Source organism: Chanodichthys erythropterus, chromosome 22, assembly GCF_024489055.1.
Source record: "Chanodichthys erythropterus isolate Z2021 chromosome 22, ASM2448905v1, whole genome shotgun sequence".
Lineage (NCBI taxonomy): Eukaryota > Metazoa > Chordata > Actinopteri > Cypriniformes > Xenocyprididae > Chanodichthys > Chanodichthys erythropterus.
In genome coordinates this window covers 10,128,829-10,152,567 of record NC_090242.1, presented here as the reverse complement: position 1 = coordinate 10,152,567, position 23,739 = coordinate 10,128,829, and the positions used below count along the sequence as shown (strand labels likewise).

General features: G+C 39.7%; 1 protein-coding gene across 2 annotated transcripts; it reads left to right on the top strand.

The window, feature by feature from the left end:
• Nucleotides 1-6,555: 6,555 nt before the first annotated feature.
• Nucleotides 6,556-22,716, top strand: LOC137012560 (solute carrier family 22 member 4-like). Of its 2 annotated transcripts, XM_067375864.1 has the most exons (10): nt 6,560-7,055; nt 8,687-8,790; nt 9,255-9,409; nt 9,656-9,827; nt 12,103-12,229; nt 13,335-13,432; nt 17,578-17,792; nt 18,382-18,564; nt 22,299-22,434; nt 22,572-22,716. In XM_067375864.1, the coding sequence occupies exons 1-10, from the start codon at nt 6,666-6,668 to the stop codon at nt 22,645-22,647; spliced, it is 1,656 nt and encodes a 551-aa protein (XP_067231965.1). In that variant the 5' UTR covers nt 6,560-6,665; the 3' UTR covers nt 22,648-22,716. The 2 variants fall into 2 exon arrangements, with proteins under 2 accessions (XP_067231966.1, XP_067231965.1); XM_067375865.1 differs by lacking the exon at nt 18,382-18,564 and having other exon boundaries at nt 6,556-7,055.
• The last annotated feature ends 1,023 nt before the right edge of the window (nt 22,717-23,739 follow it).

Genomic DNA, 23,739 nt, shown 5'->3' with positions numbered 1-23,739 from the left:
AAAAAAACTATAAAAAATTATACAATTATTTAAAAACAACATTACTGGTTAATATAAAATTGCTAGTGGCATTTGGGGGTTTTTTTAATGAGAAGGTGGGGAGGTGGGGAGACGTTCCACAGTCATAACGCAGCAATTTCCACACACACGTGGTACAAGATATGAATACATAAAAAAAAAAAATAATAATAATAATACACGTGCACATTACTTTGTATTCAAAAATAGTTAAAAGTTAACAGTTGTAATGTATAATAAAAACACCTTTTGAAAGTTAAATTAAATTCAATAATGGTAAAGTTATTAAATGCCGCTTTATTTATCATCTTATATTTATGTTGTGTTGTTTTTGTAATGTTCTTTTGTAAAGTCATACTTCTGTTAAATCAGGCACATCGTTTTGAACTTTAACTTATTCATATTCCCTTTAGTAGTAAATATCCCATTACGTGTCAGTTTAGTTATTTGGAAAGAAATATAAAGTACTGGCATGGCTTGGCTTGATCATAATCATGCATGCTTTTTAAGAGAGTGCTCCTGTTAATGATTTGATTAGTATTTTAAAGTATTTTATAGTATTTTAAAATAATTGCCTTTTCTGTTTTTTCCCTCATTATTGTTCTTAAGATATGAAGGTGATGGGTCTGCCTCAACCCAGGAGTGATGGACTGAAGAATTTTCAATGCTCTTATCCTGTTTTATTGTACTTTTATTTTTCTTCTTATGATCAATAAAAAGGTGGTTTACAAATTCTGAGTTGAAAGTCATTTCATTTTCAGTACAAATATTTTCTCATGTAATTTAAATTATATTACACATTAAAGCACATTAATTTCACCTACAGGAATAAAAAAAGAAATATAAATGGGGCCCAGTCCAGCTCCTCCTCTCTGGATGTAATTTGGACTTAATGGATGGAGCTAGAAGGTCCAACCACACCCTAATCCCACCCATAACTCGATCTCTCCACCCATTACATCCACAGAGGAGGAGCTGGACGTACCCAGCAAACACAAAACGTTTTTACAACTTTTCACAACGTTGTATTTTGGTTGCAATTAGGTAATGTTGTAGTACAACGTTTTAAAAACGTTTTAAAAACGTTTTTTAAAATAAAAAAATAATGTAACCAAAATAAAACGTTTTAAAAACGTTGTGAAAATACCAAGCTGGTATGTTTTCTTTAAGTAGTCAAAAAAACGTTAATATCACGTTTGTCTACTACGAAAACGAAACTATACCAAATTGCAACTTTTGGGAGACGTTTTATTCAGGTGTTAAAATAACGTAATCTGCACGTTGGAATACGACGTTTAAAAAACGTCATGACAGTACCAAAATACAACCATGTCAAAACAAAGACTATGCTAGGGCCAAAACACATACAATTATGTTTTTTTATTATTATTTGTTGTGCAATAGCCTATAGCCTACTTTTATTTGTACACCACGTTGATCATTTCTGGTATATAAAACATATGTTTTCTTTAGTCAAAAAGAAAAAAAGAAAAGAAAAAGAAAACTTAAGTATTCTAAAGCTATATTATATTATATTATATTATATTAACCCCCCCCCCCCCCATATTCAAATCCATCAGTTACAATCCCCCCCCAATATTTCAACATGAAAATCACAGTAGATCTATACTAAAATATGTATAATTCATTTATTTTGTAACAATAATTTTGTTTATAATCGAATATGTGTTTGTCATAATAAATTAGTAAAAAAAATACCCCCCTCCATTGAACCGATTGGTAACGCCCAACCAATGCGCATCGCATTTTCACCAAAAAAACGCCAGTGGCGCTCTACTGTTTGAATGAATGAGAGCGGGTAGCACCAAAAAAGAAGAGAACCGCTGCCCAGCCGACTATATTAAACTTCTGTTCAAAGAGGGACGTTAAAAAGAATAAAGCATGTACTGAGAAGGAGGTATGAAAACATTGTAATAGTTAAGTACACTCCACATATATTTTAGCTAGCTAATCCATTGCAATTTAGCCATAACTATCAGTGTAACTGTAACCAATTACTAAAACAGCCATCTATTTTGTTACTTCATTTTTCAATAGCGTCTTATCAGTGACAAAAGTATTCAAATCGGTGTTTGTTTTCTTCCTTAATTAATCTGATTTTTGAATGAATTGGCTGAATGAACGATTTAAGTAGCTCACTCATTAAAACGTCGAATCGCTGCCACCTACTGGCGGTTTCAATATATAACATTATTTATTTTTAGAATCACTCCGTTATGTTAGAATTTGATGAATAGTTATATTCCATAAAGTTATGATAGATAGATAGATAGATAGATAGATAGATAGATAGATAGATAGATGATAGATAGAGAAGAAATAAATTATCCAATAACGCTACACATAAAACAGATTTTTTTTTTTTAATTAAAAAAAACACAAAAAAACAGGCAGCATACCAACGCTCAACCCCCCCAATGTTGAAACCAAATCTACGCCCTTGACTCCATCAGTAGTCTATTGTTTTAACGCTGTAATGTAAACGATAGCTGCTTAACTTTTGACATGTTTAATTGGCGTGCGCATTTAACATTTCGAGTCCCGTGAGCAATCGGATTGGAGTCACCATGTAAACGGGGCAAGCAACCAGGCGGCAACTCAACCAACTGACAAGTGTCAAGCAAGAGCACGACCGTCTGTCACTGTTATTTTCACTGCTTTCAGGTAAGTTTAGTGCCTAAAATTACACAAATAATACATACAACTGTTCTTGACACGTTCATACATGTAATTGACAAGCTTCTGTTGAATATTTTCTTCATAGAAAAGGTTTGTTGTCTTTGGAAAAAGATCGTTAGAATCTCAACCGTTAGGCTAACTTTAAGAGGTAGACTAACTTGACATAAACTCTTATTTATGAAAGTTTGGGCTTTTAATCACATTTTATGTGTAGATTAGAGGTTTTGATAGTTTTGTAAATGATTTTCTGGCAATTTGTCAATGGATGATTAGAAAATATAACTTAAAAGTATGCGGTGTACTGTTAATCGGTGACGTCACTTATATGGAGCGTGAAAATGGGGTGAAACTAACGTTATTTCAAACATGTTTTGATATTTCATGGTAAATAAATATTGATTAAAATTGCACTGTGATTTCAGGAGCGTCAGATATATGAATAATTTATATTTATTGCGTCCAAACATAATTAAGTGACATTGTATGAGGAATACTAAATAGAAGTAAAGCTACAAATGTAAATGCTGGCATCTTAAGACTTTTTTTTACACACACACACACACACACACACACACACACACACACACACACACACACACACACACACACACACACACACACACAGACAAACACACATAGCCTATATATAAATATATATGTATATATATATATATATACACATATATGTATATATATATATACACATATATATACACACATATATATGTTCTGTATATTATTCTTTCTCATTTCTGCATTTCACCTCTATTCTATTTTTTTTTTTTTTTAATAAACCTGACATTGAATACTACATTTTGTTGGCCCTGTGACAACTTGTTTATGTTCCTAGATTCTTCCATGTTAAAGTTTGATCAAAAGTTTATCAAGTATTCAAAAAATTCATCAAATATTTTTTGAGTCCTCTATGGCCATCTTGTTTAACTCTGCATTGAGGACACTTGGTATAGAGTTAGCAACCTACAGTAAGGTCCAACATAATTCAAAATGAGACAGATGATAATAAAAAAAGTACTGAGCATTGTGAATGTAAGAGCCTCACATTATATTAATAACAATCATTGTTGGTGTGTGAATTGCATTTCAGGGCAGTTTGTGAAGACGAGATGCTGTGACAACCTGGACAGAAGTCAGTTCCAGATCCACCTTCAACACCAGACTTCTCATATGGATTGCTGTATACTAGCATATTATTATTCGCTTCAGAATTGGGTGCATGCAGACAAATGTTTATAACATTCTTTCTTTCTGGTGTTGTGTCGAATTCTGTGACCTACCAAATCATATGACTATAGGCACTGCATTGACCTAATCTGACTAAACCTAACCCTAATCCTACCCTTTTGATAATTAACCATGGTTTTACTATAGTAAAATCTTGTTGTTGTTTTTTTTTTTGTTGTTGTTGTTTTTTTGACGTATTGATTACCATTTGTATAATCACACAAATACCATAGTTAAAACTGTTTTTCTAGCAGAACCATGGTTCATTTGTGGTAACCATGGAATTACTACAATGACTATATTTTTGCTTTTAATCATGGTAAAACCATGATAAATTTCCATAACCTACACCTTATAACCTACTAGGGTCACATAATTTAGTGGGTTACAGAATTCGGCATTATAACTGTTTGGATCAGCAATTAAAGGGTTAGTTCAACCAAAAATGAAAATAATATCATTAATTACTAACCCTTGTGTCAGTCTACACCCGTTAGACCTTCGTTGATCTTCGGAACACAAATTAAGATATTTTTGCTGAAATCTGATGGCTCAGTGAGGCCTCCATTGCCAGCAAGTTAAAGGATTAGTTCACTTTTTGAATGACAATGTCCTGATAATTTACTCACCCCATGTCATCCAAGATGTTCATGTCTTTCTTTCTTTGGTCAAAAAGAAATTAAGGTTTTTGATGAAAACATTCCAGGATTATTCTCCTATGGACTTCAGTGGACTCCAGACGATTGAAGGTCAAAATTACAGTTTCAGTGCAACTTAAAAGGCTTTCAGTGATACCAGACAAGGAATAAGGGTCTTATCAAGCAAAACGATCAGCCGTTTTTTTAAGTGCTTTCATTGCGAGTGCTTTCATGTTCCGTATTCTTCTAATGCTGTATATCCAATGCCTTCCCTATTCTACGTACGGAAAAAAACTGAACTGGTGCCGGGTTCGTTCCGTAAGTTGAATAGGGAAGGCGTAGGACATACAGAGTAAGCTTTTGAATCATAAACAACACCGTAGCACTCGCAAGGCGATCATTTGTGTTTATAAATCATATACTGTTTTTTTTTTTTTTTTTTTTTTCGAAAATGACTGATCGTTTCACTAGATAAGATTCTTATTCCTTGTCTGGTATCATTTAAAGCCCTTTTAAGCTGCACTGAAACTGTAATTTTGACTTTCAACCATCTGGGATCCATTGAAGACCACTATAAGGAGAATAATCCTGGAATGTTTTCATCAAAACCTTCATTTCTTTTCGACTGAAGAAAGAAAGACATGAACATCTTGGATGACATGGGGTGACTAAATTATCAGGACATTGTCATTCAGAAAGTGAACTAATCCTTTAATTTACACTTTCAGTGCCCAGAGAGTTACTAAAACGTTTAAAACAGTACAGCGGGCCTACTAATATTAGTATTGGGTCTTAATATTGTAGAACAGCACAAGGGTGAGTAATAATATTGACATAATTTTCATTTTTGGGTTTACTATGTCATTAAGACAGCTCCTAGCTGCCACCTACTGGCATAACAATGTAACCTGCAATGAAAGCGCTGAAAAATCGAGAAATCGCTAACATAGTTTCTCAAAATCAGGTATTTATTGAACAATAAACTTCTTATTTAATATATATTATTTAAGTTCCGATGCCTATATATTTGTAATTTGTGTTGAAAAAAATCCTTAAAATATAAGCATTAGTTTTACTGCAAACAAGTGATTAAAATATAATTATTATAATCGCAATAAAATAATTTGTATCTATTTAAAATGAAATACTTTACAATTTACAAATTAAATGTTTTTTTCTTCTGTAAAAACATCTGTCCTCTGAAATTTCTTGGAATTTGTTAATGACCCCATATTTAAATTCGCCAGTAATGGCATAATTTTCATGTGTTTTATTTATTTACATATTTACCTTTTTTTCCATATCATGTTACTTTTTTTACATTTTGTGAATAAATATGAGTGACAAAATTTGTGTGTAGTATAAATTATTAGGCCTACATATATGTTAATGTAGGCTTATACAATGGACAACAACCAGAGGTCTGCTCTACAGGTAAGGTAGTGCAATGTAAAAAAAGTTCTGTTGAATATTCAGATTTACAGAAATGTTGTAAACTGACATAATAGCTTATGATGAATTATAAAGAAATATAAAATACACCACTTAATGTATTTATCTTACCATACATTTATGTTTTATATATTTGTTTTATATGGTTTTAGTCATTTTATCTGGAAAGATAACACTAAAAAAAACATTTTGATGGCAGCATATGAAGTACTAGTTTGGACGTGTCAAGTACGTTTTTAAAACGTTGCAAGGAGACATTCAGACGTGATAAAAACGTTATAAAGACTTTTCTGCAATGTTGTGAAAAAACGTATTTATAACGTAAAAAAAACCCGACATCTGTCGTATTAAATACGTCCGATTAAAACGTTATCACGACCTTTTCACAACGTGAAAAAAACGTTTTTACAACGTTATTGTGTTTGCTGGGTAGTAAAGCAGCACACTGGGAAAAGCTGCATGATGAAAAGCATCGCTACTGAGAAATGTCATTAAACTATAATAGTATACAGTGACGCAGCTGCACGTGAGATGAGTCTGTCTCCTCCCATCTGTGTCTGGAAATAAAGCCTCGCTCTCCTCTGAAGGTTTTGTCGCAGATGTGCTGCGACTGCCATGAACTCTCTAGACTACGATGACAGCACCGCGTTCCTGGGAGACTGGGAACCTTTCCAAAGGACGGTGTTCACTCTGTTGTGTTTGAGCATTATTCCCAATGGATTCACGGGGTTATCCATGGTGTTCATGGGCGATACACCCGCTCATCACTGCCTCATTCCCGCGGCTCTGAACATCACTGATGAGTGGAGAAACGCGTCTATTCCTCTGGACGAGGATTCTCGACTCATAAAATGCTCAAGACACCGAGTGGACATCGTGAAGAACTATTCGGACAGAGGTTTGCTCCCGTGGGTGGATGTGAATGTCTCGTCCATTCCTCGAGAAGCCTGTATGGACGGCTGGGAGTATGATAAAGAAACGTACATCTCCACCATTGTTACAGAGGTTCGTTTGATGCTTTCTCCTTACTTCAGCCTAATGTGTTTATACAGTATGCAAAGCGGAAGTTCAGATTCGCCTTAAGCTGAGCTATCCGGGCCCCCGGGGCAGGTTGTTTCCCTGTGGGCCCCTTGAATTCGCGTTCCGGTTCGGCACCAGCTTTAGAGCAGAGCAGATGTCACGCTTTCATTCCGGTGAATGTTTTCTAAATGGCACTTCTGTATAGATGCATGCCTTGAGGAACTGACTACAAAAACGACTGAACGTGCACATTTTCGCACATCCAGATCCAGTGCAGTGAAAATGTTACCGCAGGGCATGTTGTCACAATAGAGACTTGCATTTTATTCGAACTGATTTGAAAAGAATGCTTTTGTAAGAAATAGGTTCCACGCCATGTATTTCATGTCTGTTACGGGATATGTAATGGCTTTACAGCAATATTATGAAACAAAACAATTCATAAAATAGCACAAAAAGGTGAGCTATTTTTGAAACAACAGAAACATAATTTATAAACAATATCAATGTGATTTTGATCTGTGATGATAGTTTTGTTTGTAGGACAGAATTCCCAAAGATGTTTCTAATATAAAGTCAACATGAAATCGAAATTGCATGCAGCGTAACCTCCATATATTGTTATATGCAACTTCTTACTGAACGGGGAACATTTTTTAAAATAAAAATGGATAAAAAAGCAAAATGCCTTGTGTGCTGCGTACAGTACGTCTGCTGAGAGACATGATTATTATCACAAAAAGAACAAGTTATGACATTTTGGGCCAGATTTACTAAACGGGGCAAATTAGCACAAGCGCGAATTCCACAAATGCGCCGATGATGGGAGTGGCAAGTTTTGCATCTACTGCCGACGCGCAAATTAAAGAACACGGACGCGGTCAAATCATTTACATAATGACCAACGCAATCTAACAAGAGCAGGGCATTGGGACACAAATAAGTAGAGCTGATGCTCATCAGGTGCGGGTCGACACAGGTTCAACTTGTAAATAATGGTGCAAATACCAGTAAATTGACTAGCGCAAACATTAGTAAATCATGTTGCGTGATTCATTTAAATACTCTCCTCCCATAAATTTTGCGTCTGAAGGGGAAACTCCTACAAATGCATATGCAATAAGGTCAGCCGTAAAAACAATGCCTAACTTTGCACTGCGTGTCTTTAGTAAATCCCGACAGTTGTTTTTAATGCTAGTAAGCTGTTAGTAAATCTGGCCCTTAGTTTCAAGATTACGATGTCAAAAATATATGCATGGACGAATCGTTTACGTTAAAATCAGTAATGGTCAGTTCTGATTTCATGACAACTTTAAGACAGTTTTGTTAGACATGGACATACAAAGGCTATAACTTTATTTTTGAGTTAAACTATGGGTTTCACAGAAAACAAGCATTTGTAAATGGAATTTTATCTGAAAATCCATAAAGTTACTGTATTAGAGCTTCTCCATGTGACAACTAGCCCCTGTCTCTATTTTTCCTGTATTCAGTCAGGAATAGAAGTGTCAAAATAATGTAAATCAAGTGTCTTTCATGGGTTAGACAGGAATGTAACTTAGTTTTTACAAATGGATATAATCATTACCAACCCAGCTTTGTTTGTTCGACGGCAGTGGGATTTGGTGTGTTCAGATGACTGGAGAGCTCCATTGACCACCTCACTCTTCTTCTGTGGTGTTTTGACTGGTTCTGTCATCTCTGGACAGATGTCTGACAGGTCAGAAAGCATCAAAACTTTTTCCCCACAAGCTAAAAGTGAATATTACAATTATTTAATGACAAGCACAACCTGACTGTCCTGATCCTCTGTTGTATCACTAGGCAATATGAGTCTGACTCGGCAACACAGCGGGACTGATATTCAGGATTGCAGTATGATTGAAAATGTGATATTGGGTTACACTTTATTTTAAGGTGACAAAGTTACAGAGTAATATTAATTAGGTAGCTACATGTACTTACTTTAGAATTACAGTTAGGTTTAGGTTTAGGTTTAGGGTTAGTTACTTGTAATTATGCATAATTTACTGTTATTACTATAGTAAGTACATGTAATAACTTGTTACTACGTCACCTTAAGATACAGAAAGTGAGAAAAAAACGCTCAGTCACTTCACTGCACTCTCGTGAAAACTGGAATGTTGCCTATTAAACTTGTCTTGTTTCTTCTCTTTTCCTCAGGTTTGGCAGGAAAATAGTGCTGTTTGTTACCATGGGGATTCAGACGGTATTCACCTTCATTCAAGTCTTCTCCCCATCTTGGTTGATTTTTTGCTTGTTGTTTTTCATTGTTGGAATGGGCCAGATTTCAAACTATGTTGCAGCATTTGTTTTAGGTAAAGGCTTTTGATTTGCTGTGATTTTATATTAGCATTGAATAATCGCAACTGACCTTGTACTGTTTTCAGTCATATAACGGCTTATTAAAAATAAACTGGCAGCACATTTATTCTACTAACACATGAAAATTGCATAACAAATGCATGTTTTTGTCTCAGAATATACTTTGAAGAAATTCTCAATAATTCAGACTGTAGACCCTGGATTAAACTACTATTTTTTACGAAATGTCCTTCCCCTAGGAATGGAAATATTGAGCCCATCCATTCGTGACCTCTACTCCACTCTTGGTGTGTGTCTTTTCTTTTCAATTGGTTATATGATGCTTCCACTGGCTGCCTACTTCCTGCGAGACTGGAGAACGCTGCTGATGGCCCTCACCGTCCCTGGATTCTTCTGCATACCCCTTTGGTGGTAAGTGTTTGCTATGGGACAGGTGCTGTTTAATAATGCACCATACAGAACAGTCATAGTTTGTATAGTCAACATTTGCTTGGCAAAGAGGCAGCAAAAAGGTCATGTGAATAAGATGGGTTTTACCTACAAATGCTTACAAACATTACAGAAAAATGAAGGACTCGCAGCTCTCCAGCCTCAAACTCGCCCATGTGGGTGATGCAGATTTGATCTAAAATCTTTATTAATGCTAATAATAAAGCTGTCAATAGATAAACATTTTTAATCACAATTAAGAGCACCCTTTTTGTGCAATTAATTATACACATATCGTGAAAATGAGCAAACAGAAAAATAACACAATGAAAACCAATTTAGAATCTAGACATGAACAGAAAAGCAGATCAAAACCAAACTCTGAAACGGGACTGTGGTCAGGAGCTGGAGCCATCGCTGGACGATTGTAGGGAGATGGAGTCGACTCTGGGCTAAGCTTAGGGACAGGAGCCATTTCTGGGCTCCAAGACATCCACTCATACTCCACCAGTACTCCCAGGCGTACAGGCGTGGTGTGGCTAAGGGCTCAGGTGCAGCAGCCATAATGGGACTAGACTCTGGAATCGCGGCCATGACGGAATGAGACTCTGGAATGGCGGCCATGACGGAATGAGACTCTGGAATGGCGGCCATGATGTGATGAGGTATGATGGCACTGTGGAAACGGAGAGTTCCTCATCTGCAATGCCCACTGTTAATGGAAATTTCCGCCTACCAGGGTTACAGGTGCTTGAGCCGTTGTGTGATAAACTCCCAATTCCCAAGATCATCTATCTGCATAATGAAAATTACTGTAATGGTGCAATATGGTGTGCTTCTGTAATTTACTTGCGTTAAATTATTGTAGTGTGTTAAGGATTTTGAATTAATCACATTAACATGTTAACGTTGACAGCCCTAGTTAGTAAAAATCATTGTTCTTGTAAGCTCACAGTGCAGTAACAAATGTTAGAGAGGACCTATTATGCCCTTGTACAAAGACTTGATTTTGTTTTTGGGCTCTACCAACAGGTTTTAATGTTTGATTGTTCAAGGAATCTTGTTTTCCTACAGAGCCCTGCACATGACATGCAAAAAAAAAAAGTAAATTGTGCACACAATTTACTAATTTGTTCCCTCGATTTACTAAATCATGTGCATGATTTACTATTTAGTTCCCTCGATTTGCTAAATCATGCGCACGATTTACTATTTCGCTCCCTCGATTTATAAATAATGTGCATGATTTCATTTGCCACACCTGTCCTTCCTCATTACCTGCTTTGTTTGCTCCCTATTTATTCTTGTGTTTTCAGTCCTTTGCCAGTTCGTTGTCGTACAGTATGTACCCCTTATGTCCTGCTCTGCCTGATCCAGTTACTGTGTCCAGTCCTGCCTTGTCCAGATGCCAGTCTTGTTTTCCCCCATGGGGTAGTTTTTGTTTTATTTATTTATTTTGTCAAATAAAAGCCTGTTTTCTCTGCATCTCTGAGTCCTCGCCTCATCCCTTTACCCAAAGCCTGACAGGCTGGAAGCAGTTAGTTGTGATAGTTCAAGGGCTTCGAGCATGTTTTGGAAATGTCCTGCCCCTTATTATAAATGCCAGTTTCAACACTGTAGCAAGGTCAGTAGATGTGGAAAGAAGGAGGCGGGAACTGGCGAACGTTTAACAACTTTAATAAACATAAAATAAACAAACAACAAAACAAAAGTAAATGGCGGCAGTCCCTCATGGACGACTGCCACACACACAAACATAATAAAGACATAACACAAATCCAGGCCTGGTTCTCTCTCGTCCTTCACTGTCGTCGCTCTCAATTTTATGCTTTCGGAGCTCCTCTGTAAGATACGTGACCGGTGCTGCACGCAGCTGACGCTCATTATCACTCACGCCGTTCTCTCACAGCTTTTGTCCCACCATGCTTGTCACAAACCCTGCCCCTTTATTCTGCATATGAGTTATTTAAATGAGGAATATTGTGACGTGTATGTTCTTGGAAGAAAGCTCAACTCTACAATGAAGGTGTTTCATGGAGTTCAGAATCAGAGAATAACTTAGACTGGAGGGACTTTAGAACTTTGTAGAGCTTTTTCATGATCAAACAGCAACATTACACACTAAAAAAGATGAACATGGAAAAAAGCAGAATAGGATCTTATGGAATTTAATTTCAATTTCTATTTGCTGCATTAAATAAGTATAATAAATGATCTGGTCCTGATATCTCAGAATAGTTGTTGTTGTTGTTTGCAGGTTTATTCCAGAGTCTCCTCGATGGCTGCTGTCTCAAGGGAGGGTTGACGAGGCCGAGGCAATTCTGAGAAAGGCTGCCAAGATGAACGGGGTTAAAGCCCCTGATGTCATTTTTCCCCTGCTTCAGGTGAAACCCACACCGGCCTGTGCTTTTCAAATGGCACACAGTGCTTTAAACAGTCTCTTTTATATCCTCATATGACAAAAGCTCTTTAACCCCTTTTATTTTCTGTTGAACTCAGTCTAAATTGATTTACTACTAGAGGGGTCATATATTGAGGAGTTGAAAGAGTTCAATGCACTGTGAAAGCATGCCATAATTTAGGCTTGTTTCATATATCTCACACCTGCTGCACATGTGCCACATGGATGTATGTATTAAACCCTTGCGGAAACAAGCCAATGCATAAACTCAGGTTAAAGCAAGCATATGCAGTCATATGCAACAAGCATTGAACTGGACAATTTATATTTAGTATGGCAACATTTAAATGCATGCACTTACTAATATGACAGTGCATTAGCTTCAATATATTATACTTAATCAGTAATCCATCAGCAAACCCGGTAACAATATTTACTCTAACCCAGATTATAATTGCATCTACCATAAAATCAGTTATTTCTCAACTCTTAGAAACAAGCATTTAATCACACTATTGAACAGCCTTTTTCAAAGTCCAAAGTTCATAATCCATAGTTCAGATGCTCAAGTAATCTTAAACACTAATCTAGTTCAGGTGTATGATTAAGCCAGAGTTTCCTAAGTGAGGAGAATTACATGTCAATAAATGACACTTTATTGCCCACTAAACTCTTTCTTTTTTCTCTTGTGACTCTTTTGTCACAGATGTAAACTTGGCAGATGTTAATGAGATATGTTAAATCTGTTAAAATGATTTATCAGTAAAAAAATTTCCTCCTTTGTGAGGAGATAATCTTATTTTATTAGTTAGTGACTTAAATTTAACCAGGAATAAGTGACGGGAATTATATGTGAACTGAGACTCTACTGAAACAATGCAGTATCATCATAAAAACAGTAATTAGCAATTCCACTGGCTTTGAAGATATCTGGTAAATAGTATTTTATTTTTCTTGGATGTTCTTATGATTGTCCACATGAGGATGCTTCATGTTGTTTTAGCTGTGGAAATCAGATGGTCTTTTGCTTACACTGTGTTTTGACAGTGCTGTGTAACAAGACATGTTTGTTGTGACGTGCGATACAGTCAAGGGAAAACGCTGGAAGGTTGCAGACCTACAGTCTCTGTGACCTGGTGAAGTCCAGCAACATCTGCTGCATTACTGTCCTGCTGTGCCTGGTCTGGTGAGAGCACTTACATGTACTTAAGATACACATGGGCTGCATCCAAAATCTCATACTTCTCTAATATATAGTGGGCAAAAAACAGTATATGACTAAAGAAGTATGTCTGGATTCACAGCACTCGTAAAAGAGTAGGCTAAAAGTACCTGGATGACCTACTACTTCCGGCAAGATTCTGAAGAGTGCATATGATGGACACTTTACTATCCCATGAGGCCACAGGAGAGGATTTGTGAATGGCAATGAAGCAATGCAACTGATGCTGGTAGGTCACATGATAATGACAACGTGGGAAATGTAGTACGTCCAAATTACATTCATACTACACACATTCATACTATATAGAAGATACTTTTTAGTGGCCGCAAAGTACATATTCAAAATAAGTACCTACTCAAGAGAGTATGCGATTTTGGACGCAGCCAGTATCTGGTTCAAGATGTGGATTAGTTCATATAAGTATCCCGTTACATTGTACAGATTTGTGTACTATTTAGTTTAGTTATTCAGTCAAACTGCACATCTGTATATCCATAGCTATTTTGACCATTAGTGAAAATGCTTCTGTTGAGCCTTTAATTTACTGTAACATTTGTCTTTACCACACTCTTAGAAAAAAGGTTCTAGAGGTTCAATATGGGACATCTAGGTTGCTAATGTAACCCCCATTCCCTGAAGAAGGGAACAGAGATTTAACGTCAGTGACTGACGAAATGGGATCACGCCTGAGAGCCCTGTCATCTTCGAGTGTTAACAAAACCAGCCAGTGGACATTTGCGAGTGAGATTTGCAACGCAAACCATGCCCCGTACTGCGGGTATATAGGAAATGAGCAGAGATACGCTCAATAATGTTTTCGCTGAGGAGCCGAGCAGTGCCCAGTCACTCAGTGGTGAACACAGAGATTGTGGTGACTAGATGTAACCTTTTCGTTCCCTCCTTCAGGGAACAGGGGTTACACTAGTAACCTAGACATTCCCATTCAGTCAGACACTACGAGTTAAGTCAATGACTGACAAATTGGTATCCCTAAGAAAAATGGCACAATCGCTGCATCTTCCAGTGCCCCGCGTAAGTCACTTGGTCCCCCATGCCCAGAAGGACAAGGTTTACACAGAGAAGTCAATCACAGCTGTTCCACTTGTCCCACACAGTGATACATTCAGATAATACTGGGAAAGCGTGCCTATTCCAAGTGGAATGGGATGCTACAGTGACCAAATCCTGCCCGTGGGGGAGTAACATGGAGATAGACATATGGACTGGCCAGAGGGCAGTACTACATATGGAAGGTCCCTGCAGAGGATCCAACCTAGGCAGGGTGGAGACAGCACCGACAGGGATGGCAGAGCAGCTCTGCCAAGGGAAAGACAGCTGCAGGAACTCCTACATGGTTCGCCAGAGGGGAGCTCAACTGAGGAGCAGTTAGGGCACGTATCCCATCCTAAGAGAGGAATGGCGCTGCAAGCAGGACACAGAGTCAGCCTTCCCATACATCACCTGTTAATAGACAACACACAGGAAGAGACTCTACTCTAAGATTGTAGAATCTTGAGAATGTGTTAGGTGTCACCCAGCCCGTAGCTCTGTAAATGTCTACCAGCGAGGCACCATGCACCAATGCCCAGGAGGAGGCAACACCCAGAGTGGAGTGAGCCCTCACCCCATGGGGGCATGGCTTGCCTTGGGATTAATACGCTAAGATGATGGCATCCACTATCCAGTGGGCCAACCTCTGCTTAGAGACAGACTTTCCCTTCTGTTGGCCTCCAAAGCAGAAAAAGAGCTGTGCGGTCCACATAAAGACAAGTTCAGCACCTGGTCCTTGAAGGGAGTGGTGGGAACATATCTAGGCCAGAGTCTCAGGATTACGTGAGAGTCAGCCTCTTAAAAGGGGGGAATAATGCTATTTCATGTATTCTGACTTATTTATACTTTTAAAGAGTTGGATTCTCATGCTAAACATGGCCAAAGTTTCAAAACACTAGTTGGACGTATGACGGAGTATTTCTGTGCCAAAAATACTCTTCCAAATCCTCATCAATTTTGCAGTCTTTTTTTCGAGTATGGGGCTGTGTGATGTCATAAAGGTCAGAATTCCTTGTACGGGCACCTCTCCCTCACGCAAAAGCTGCACATGCTCGTGACTCTTTAGATCCACTCACACGGCACCCCTCTAGGCGCTCGACTGTTTTCATAAAGACTCTCAAAAATATGATAAAACTAAAGACTTGAGATGTGACGGATGCACTACTACTCTATATGTCATCATCATCATCATCATCAGTCCCATGACCTGGTGTGGTTGTCGGGTCGCTGCGCTGTTGAACATCTGATCAGGTCCCTCCATTTGTCACGGTCATGTGCTAGTGCCTGTGTCTCTGCAAAGCTTTTTATGGTCCATTCTGTAATGTTGTCCGCCCACTTCTTTCTCTGTCTACCTTGTCTTCTGCCACCTGGGACACTACCTAGGAGGACTGTTGTGGACAGGTTATTGGCTCTGACAACATGTCCATACCATTTCAGCTTTTTCTTTCTAACTGTAGTAAAGAGGTCGCTGGCCTGCTTCACGCCTGATGGTGTTTCTCACTATTTCATTTGTGATGTGGTCCTTGTAAGAGATGCCAAGGATGATTCTATAGCATCTCATTTCAAGTGCCTGGATTCTTTGTTGCAACTCTCTCTCACAGGCATATAAGACTGAAAGGACAAGTGAATGCAGAAGTCTAATTTTTGTTTTAGAGAGATATTTTTGTCTCTCCATACAGGTTTCAGCTGTGACATAGCTGCTGTTGTTTGCGCTGTCCTCACTAAAACTTCTGGTTTTGACCCCTCTCTACATGTACTCAAGATTAACATGAGATTGGCATAAACTGTGTGTGATACCCCCTTTTAATGGAAGTGAGCGCAGTCAGGAGTGCTGTCTTAAGAGAGGATCTTGATCTCAACTGACTGCAAGGGCTCAAAGGGAGCTCTCTTTAGGGCTGTTAAGACCAGAGAGAGGTCCCAAGAGGGAATAAGGTGATGTCAAGAAGTGTTCAACCTCCTCACACCTCTCAGAAACCTGATGATCAGCCCCGTGGCCAGCTGTGTACCAGGGCATCCGTGCCAAGGGTTTTTCTTCGGTCAGGGAATAAAACAACTGGTAATGGGGCGTGGCCAGAGTGGCATTTCCAAATCAGCTGGACCACCTGGGTATGGAGTCTCCACTCTTCTGGGAGTGTAAGCTTGTGAGAGAGTGTCGGCTGCACGGGCGACGGGAGGGACAAAATATGACATTGCATCTCACATGTGACCGCCTTGATGGTTGATGTATACAACAGTTGATGTGTTGTCCGTCCGGACCAGTACATGTTTGTCCCAGAGCAACGGCCGAAACCAAAGCAGGGCAAGGAATGCTGGTAGCAACTTGAGGCAATTGATATGCCACTGCAGTCAAGGTCCTGTCCAGGAGCCCGCAGCAGTATGCCCGTTGCACACAGCACCCCAGCCGGATGATAAAAAATGTTTGGACTGCGAGGGGGAAGGGGAGCACAAGCGAACCAAACCAGCAGGACCAAAGGGACCACAGATGTACCCAGAGTAGTGTCTGAGTGTGCAGTGCAACACTTACCTGGCTCCATGGTTTGGCAGGGGGTGCATGAGAAGACATTGCGTCCTCGAATCACACTCTGCTGCATGCTGACGATGAAAGAGGGGACTGAGAGTGGCAAAGCATAATGTTGCACACTGCCAGCCTTGCCCTCTTGGGACCCAGAGAATGTGGAAATTGCTTACAAAATCTTTCACAAATGTTAATAATATATATTTATATAAAATATAAAGATGTCAATTTTCCTAGGCCGGACATCACTTTTAGCCACTACTAAATATAGAACATTTCTTTCTAAGAGTGAGCATAACAAGGCAAATGCAGTTAAAAATGATTTGAACAGCTTGACTTTGCAGTGTGTCAGTAATTGTTGCATCTCTTCTGCATCACTGGAGGAACATGAACAAAAGCTGATGCTCCTGATCACCGGCATGATCTGAAATGTTCAAAGAACAATGCCATTAATGTCATATATTTGCTTGTTTGATTAGAAATACCACAGAAACTTAAATCATAGCATTTTATTCTTCACTTACTGACTTCCTTCTTTTAGGTCAGCTGTTTCGATTGGATACTGTGCCTTGTCTCTGAACACGTCCAGTCTGCATGGTAACATCTACCTGAACTGCCTCCTGTCAGCAGTAGTGGAAGTGCCTGCACTCATCATGGCCTGGCTGATGCTCCGCCACTGGCCACGCCGCCTTTGCTTGTCCTCCACCCTGTCATTAGGAGGACTGGTTCTTCTCTTCATACACCTCATACCACAGCGTGAGAAATTTAATTGTGATGTGTTAGGATAGATTCATTAAAACATGTGTATTCGCAGAAATAGTGAATAGAAAGTTTAGTGTTCACTTTTGATTGTGTTAAACCTATTAATTGTCACCATATGCTGGATTTTCTGACAAACTTTAGCATGAAAGCATGGTTATGAGGATTTGTCTGTCTAATGATGTGTTTGATTTTTGACAGTGGGAAAAAAAAGTGTTTCTTCAGTATTTTTGTCTTGTTTTCTAGTGCAAATATCTAAACATTCATCAATCAAGATATATATATATATATATATATATATATATATATATATATATATATATATATATATATTTTTTTTTTTTTTTTGCTTGCCGTTTAATTTTTTATTTGATATTTTTTAAATTGAATTATGAACAATAATCAATTAATCCAGAAAACAAGACTTGATATCTTGGGTGCTTTTGCTTCCCAAATAAATGAATCTTGATTTAAGAATATTTAGATATTTGTGCTGGAAAACAAGACAAAAATACTGAGGAAGAGCATCATTTTTGCAGTATTTGGTCAACTTTGGATGGGGTGTTTTGTCTCTTTTAACCTGTAGATATGAGCTCTGTTGCCATTTCTCTGGTAATGCTGGGAAAGTTTGGTCTATCAGCAGCATTTGCGATCGTGTACCCAGCGACTGCAGAGCTTTACCCCACCATTCTGAGGAACACGGCTTTAGGAACCTGCTCCATGGCATCCAGAGTCGGCAGCATTTCTGCACCATACTTCATCTACTTAGGTCACAGTTTCATCTACATCATAGTATCCTAATTTTATTTATACAGCTTTAACGGATTTAATTTGCACAAGGGATGGACTGGCCTTAGCGAATGCTGGGACCTTTCCCAGTCAATTTGTGAGACAATTTAGTTGTCAAAACCAGGTTTCTATACAATTGATGTAGAGGGAGAAAAATATTCCCATAATGTCAGGTCGATGAGACATAGAAGGTAGTGTAAAAACTCTAAAAAACTGGAATCGCTTCCTCAAACTATAATTCCAGTTCAGAACTGTGCAAGAGAGGTTTATTTCACCTGAAAATTAACATTTTGTCATCATTTACTTGCCATCATGTCATTCCAAGATGTATATCTTTCTTTCTGTGGAACACAAAATAAGATATTTTGAAGAATGCTGGGGTCCAAACTTTCACTGAGGCATTTTCATAATATTTCCACCAGTATGTCAACCAATTTTCAAAATTTCAACAAGAGTAGAGATATTTGTAATGAACCACTTCTGTACAGAGGCGAAGACTGATGGCATCTGGGATGCAGAAGGAAAGTAGTTCCAGTGGAGCGGCAGAGGCTTAAGACCCCAAAATTAAGGGAGGAGAAACAAGGGACCTGTGCGAACTAGAGGGGAGGGAGAGTTGAGACAAAGGCAAAAGGAAGACAATTTTGAAATCTGTGGCCACAGAGGCTGACTCTGAACACTCTGCAGCCTCTGTCAGGCTTTGTTTCTGCCAGAGAGTCCATTCCTGAAATCACTACGCCACAGAGGTTGACTATAAACTTACTGTCTGCTCTGTCTCAGCCATGGAGGTTGTCCCTGAACTTCCTGAGCTTTCTGTCACAGCCACAGAGGCTGCCACCGATCTTTGTATGCTTCCTCTCTCTGCTCCGCCATGGTCCCCCAACCCCCCTGTAATCTTCTGCTCCGCCTTGGTGCCCAGCTCCACTGGCTCTACTGTGGTGGTCTCCAGCCCAGCCGGCTCCACTTATTGGTCTCCAGCTCCGCCTTCTCTGCCGGCTCCATTATCACGGTCACCATCCATGGTGTTCTTCCTGATGTGCTCTGTTTCCCCACTCTTCCCTGGCTCCCCTCTTTGTTTGCTCCATCCTGGCTCCCGCTCTGCCTGATCCGCCTGGTTCCCCACTCTACCCTGGCTTTGTTTGCTGTGCCCTGGCTCTCTGCTCTGCCATGGTCCCCTAACCTCTTGTAGTCTTCCGCTCTGCCTTGGTACCCAGCTCTACCATGGTGGTCTCCAGTTTTTCAGCTCTGCCCTCACTCGCCGCTCCACCCTGGCCCCCTGCTCTGCTTGCTCCACCCTGGCCCCCCACTGTGTCTGATCCGCCCTGGTTCCCCACTCTACTTTGGCTCCCTGCCCTCTGCTTTCTCCACCCTGGTCCCCCACTCCACTCTGGCTCCCCATTTTGTTTGCTTTGCCCTGACTCCCTGCTCTCCCTGCTCCACTCTGGTCCCCCGCTCTAATTGCTCCACCCTACCCTGGCCCCCAGCTGTGCCTGATCTGCCCTGGTTCCCCACTCTACTCTGGTTCTCTGCTTTGTTTGGTCCGTCCTGGCCCCCTGATCTGTTTGCTCCACACTGGCTCCCCATTCTACCCTGGTTCTTTGCCTTGTTTGCTCTGCCCTGGCCCCCCGCTGTGCCTGATGCACCCTGGTTTCCCACTCTACCCTGGTTCTCTGCCTTTTTTTGTTCCACTCTGGCCCCCCGCTCTGTTTGCTACACCCTGGTTCCCCATTCTACCTTGGTTCTTTGCTTTGTTTGTTCCGCTCTGGTCCCATGCTGTTCCTGATCCACCCTGGTTTCCCACTCTACCCTGGTTCTTTATTTGCTCCACCCTGGTTCTCTGCTTTGTTTGCTCCACTCTGGCCCCCCGCTGTGCCTGATCCACCCTGGTTTCCAACTCTACCCTTTTTCTTTGCTTTGTTTGCTCCGTCCTGGCCCCCTGCTGTTTCTGATCCACCCTGGTTCCCCACTCTACCCTGGTTCTTTATTTGCTCCACCCTGGTTCTCTGCTTTGTTTGCTCCGTCCTGGCCCCCCGCTGTGCCTGATCCACCCTGGTTTCCAACTCTACCCTTTTTCTTTGATTTGTTTGCTCCGTCCTGGCCCCCTGCTGTTCCTGATCCACCCTGGTTTCCCACTCTACCCTGGTTCTTTATTTGCTCCACCCTGGTTCTCTGCTTTGTTTGCTCCACTCTGGCCCCCCGCTGTGCCTGATCCACCCTGGTTTCCCACTCTACCCTTTTTCTTTGCTTTGTTTGCTCCGTCCTGGCCCCCTGCTGTTTCTGATCCACCCTGGTTCCCCACTCTACCCTGGTTCTCTGCTTTATTTGCTGCACTCTGGCCCCCCGCTCTGTTTGCTCCGCCCTGGTTCCCTGCTTTGTTTGCTCTACCCTGGCTCCCTGCTCGACCTCAGTCTCCTGACACGCTTCGACCTCTCGGGTCTGGTCCTCCATCCCCCTGATCTCCTGATCCACACCACCCACCTGGACTCATGTTTTGTGTCTTTTGTTAGCCATAGAGCATCTGGAAACCTTGGTCTTTGTCAGTCATTCCTTGTTCCCTGATGCAGTTGCTCATGTCTCTGTTCTCTGTGTTCCCTTGTTTAAGACCTGTGTTACCATCTGCAATTAAATTCAAAAGCTTTATTGTTTAGCCCTACAGGGGTAGTAAATTGTCTTCAGGCAAAGGCTCAAAAAAACAGAACACACAACATTAATTTAAAAAGGTAAACTTCACAACAACAACAACTCATCTTAAAATCCTATTTAAAAAATCAATGGCTGTTGGAACATATTTTCTTTCCTCGATCCTTGTGACACTGCTAAACAAACTGGCAGAATTAAGAGGTGAAAACAGCATGAGAAGAGACACAAAGAAATGACTGATGTAGACGAGGCACTTGGCATTTAAGACTCAAAAAATAAGTCATAAAAATATGACCTGGGTGTAGGTATCAGTCCTGGGCTCATTTTTAGTCCCAGTCCATCCCTGATTTGTGTGATGTCTAAACAATAAATATTTAAATTTCCATTCTCAAACATTTCAATCCAAGTAGACTATTAATGACCAATGCTTATTAAGTCTTTCCCCACCAGCATTTCTTCTTTTTAAGTTGTCAGCTAACGCCAGTATTTTTCATCATATTCACAAAACTTGCATGGCCCCCAGAATATTTTGTTTCATAAATATGTAAACAGTCAATCAAAAGAAAGAAAAGAGCCTGTACTTTTAAACAACTACAACAACAAAAAAACATATATTCTTGCTTCAGTCATTCTAGGTTTTATCAACACTTGAACGTGGGTAAGTTTCATAAAAAAAAAAAAAAAAAAAAAAAAAAACTATTAGCTGTGAAAATCACGTTTTTGCCAAACACTTTGTCCTGATGGGATTAAGAAAAATGAGAAAAACATAGGAGTACATCAAGTTAATCAACACTCCCAAAGCTTCACAGTCGTTTCCTCTTCACATTCAAAAGTGGTTTGACATTTCATTTTTAACATTTGGCAGTTTTGATTCATATGCTGTTGAATAATTTATATTATTTTAATTGTGAGTAAGTAAGTTTTCTGGTTTAAGCAGATCTTCTTCTTGGCTTGTTTTTGGAGCTGGAGATGCTCTACTATTTTAAAAGATCAAAATATATAATGTTTTTATTGTCAATTTCTCAAACATGCCTATCAAAACCATTTGTTCAAGTTTCTCTTGTTGTTTTGCTGCAGGAGGCTACTACAAATCTTTGCCGTACATCTTAATCGGCAGTCTGAATGTTCTCTCCGGGTTGCTCAGCCTTCTGCTTCCGGAGAGTCTGGGATCACCTTTACCAGAGACTATCAGTCACATGCAGACAGTGGTTTGGTAAGCCTGATAAGAGCAGCGCCCCCTGCTGTTTGCTGTGGCATTAGCAGTACTCTACATAACTGCCCCGATTTACTGAAAGTTTGCACTCACTTTTGGTGTACACTAAATAATTATGTTTTTTTTTTTTTGTTCAGGTCTAAAAAAAGACATTTTGCTTACAGTCCAACCAACAGTAAATGTGAAGAGGAGCATGAGTCTGAACACTTGTGACGGATCATAAGGATTATGAAGGATTACGAAGGCTCTGTAAATGAACCCCTTTACTCCAAGGCTTTAATGAATTAAGGGGGGGGGGGGGGGGGTCGTCCTTGTAATAATGGGGGGGGGGGGTCCTGTTTGTAATGGCTCTTTTTGGTTTTCACTGTAATAAAGGCAGACATTTTAATATCTTTTGGAATAAAGCCTCAACTTTTCAAACATATTTCTTTGTGTGTGTGTGTGTGTGTGTGTGTGTGTGTGTGTGTGTGTGTGTGTGTGTGTGTGTGTGTGTGTGTGAGAGAGTACATGTTATTCAATCCTGTTGGGGACTTCAACCTGAATGCACACAGACTCATGGGGACTCATGTCACTGTGAGGACCTCAATTGAGGTCCTTGTGAGGAAACAAGCTTATAAATCATACAGAATGAGTTTTTTTGAAAATGTAAAAATGCAGAAAGTTTTCTGTGATAGGTTGGTTTAGGGGCAGAGTTAGTGTAAGGGGAGAGAATATACAGTTTGTACAGTATAAAAACCATTACATCTATGGAAAGTCCAGATGTGTGTGTGTGTGTGTATACTGTTTCATAACTCAACATCCACAGGATAATTAGAACATTTTCTTTTTCAGTGTTTTGCAGAGAAGAGAAAACTAATAAAATGCAGAAAAGTGACGTTCAGTGATATTGTGAGGGTTCGAAATGTGTCAAGCCATAGACGTGATAAGACAGAGCAGCGGGACGAGCGGGTTCAGCCGAGATCAGAGGACTCCTCAGATATTCCCTTAGGGCCTGTGAGATTCTTTGTCTTCCACAGACTGAAACAAACACGCTCGTTTATGTTTCCTGCCAAACTGGTAACTCTTTTCCTTATTCCCCATAGAGACACTTTTGACACTGAAAGGGGATTCATGATCCCTTCGGCATGTGTTTCTGTTCTTTATAGATCCTCTCCACCATCAGAGAGCACTTCAGCACAAGTGCAGTTTGATCGGGAGCAGATCTGACCAGCAGAGGGCGACTCAGACTCGCAGTGAACAGCGTTAGATTTCTACACATTTTCTACACATATTTCTTCACACATATTAAGTTATGTAATCTGCACT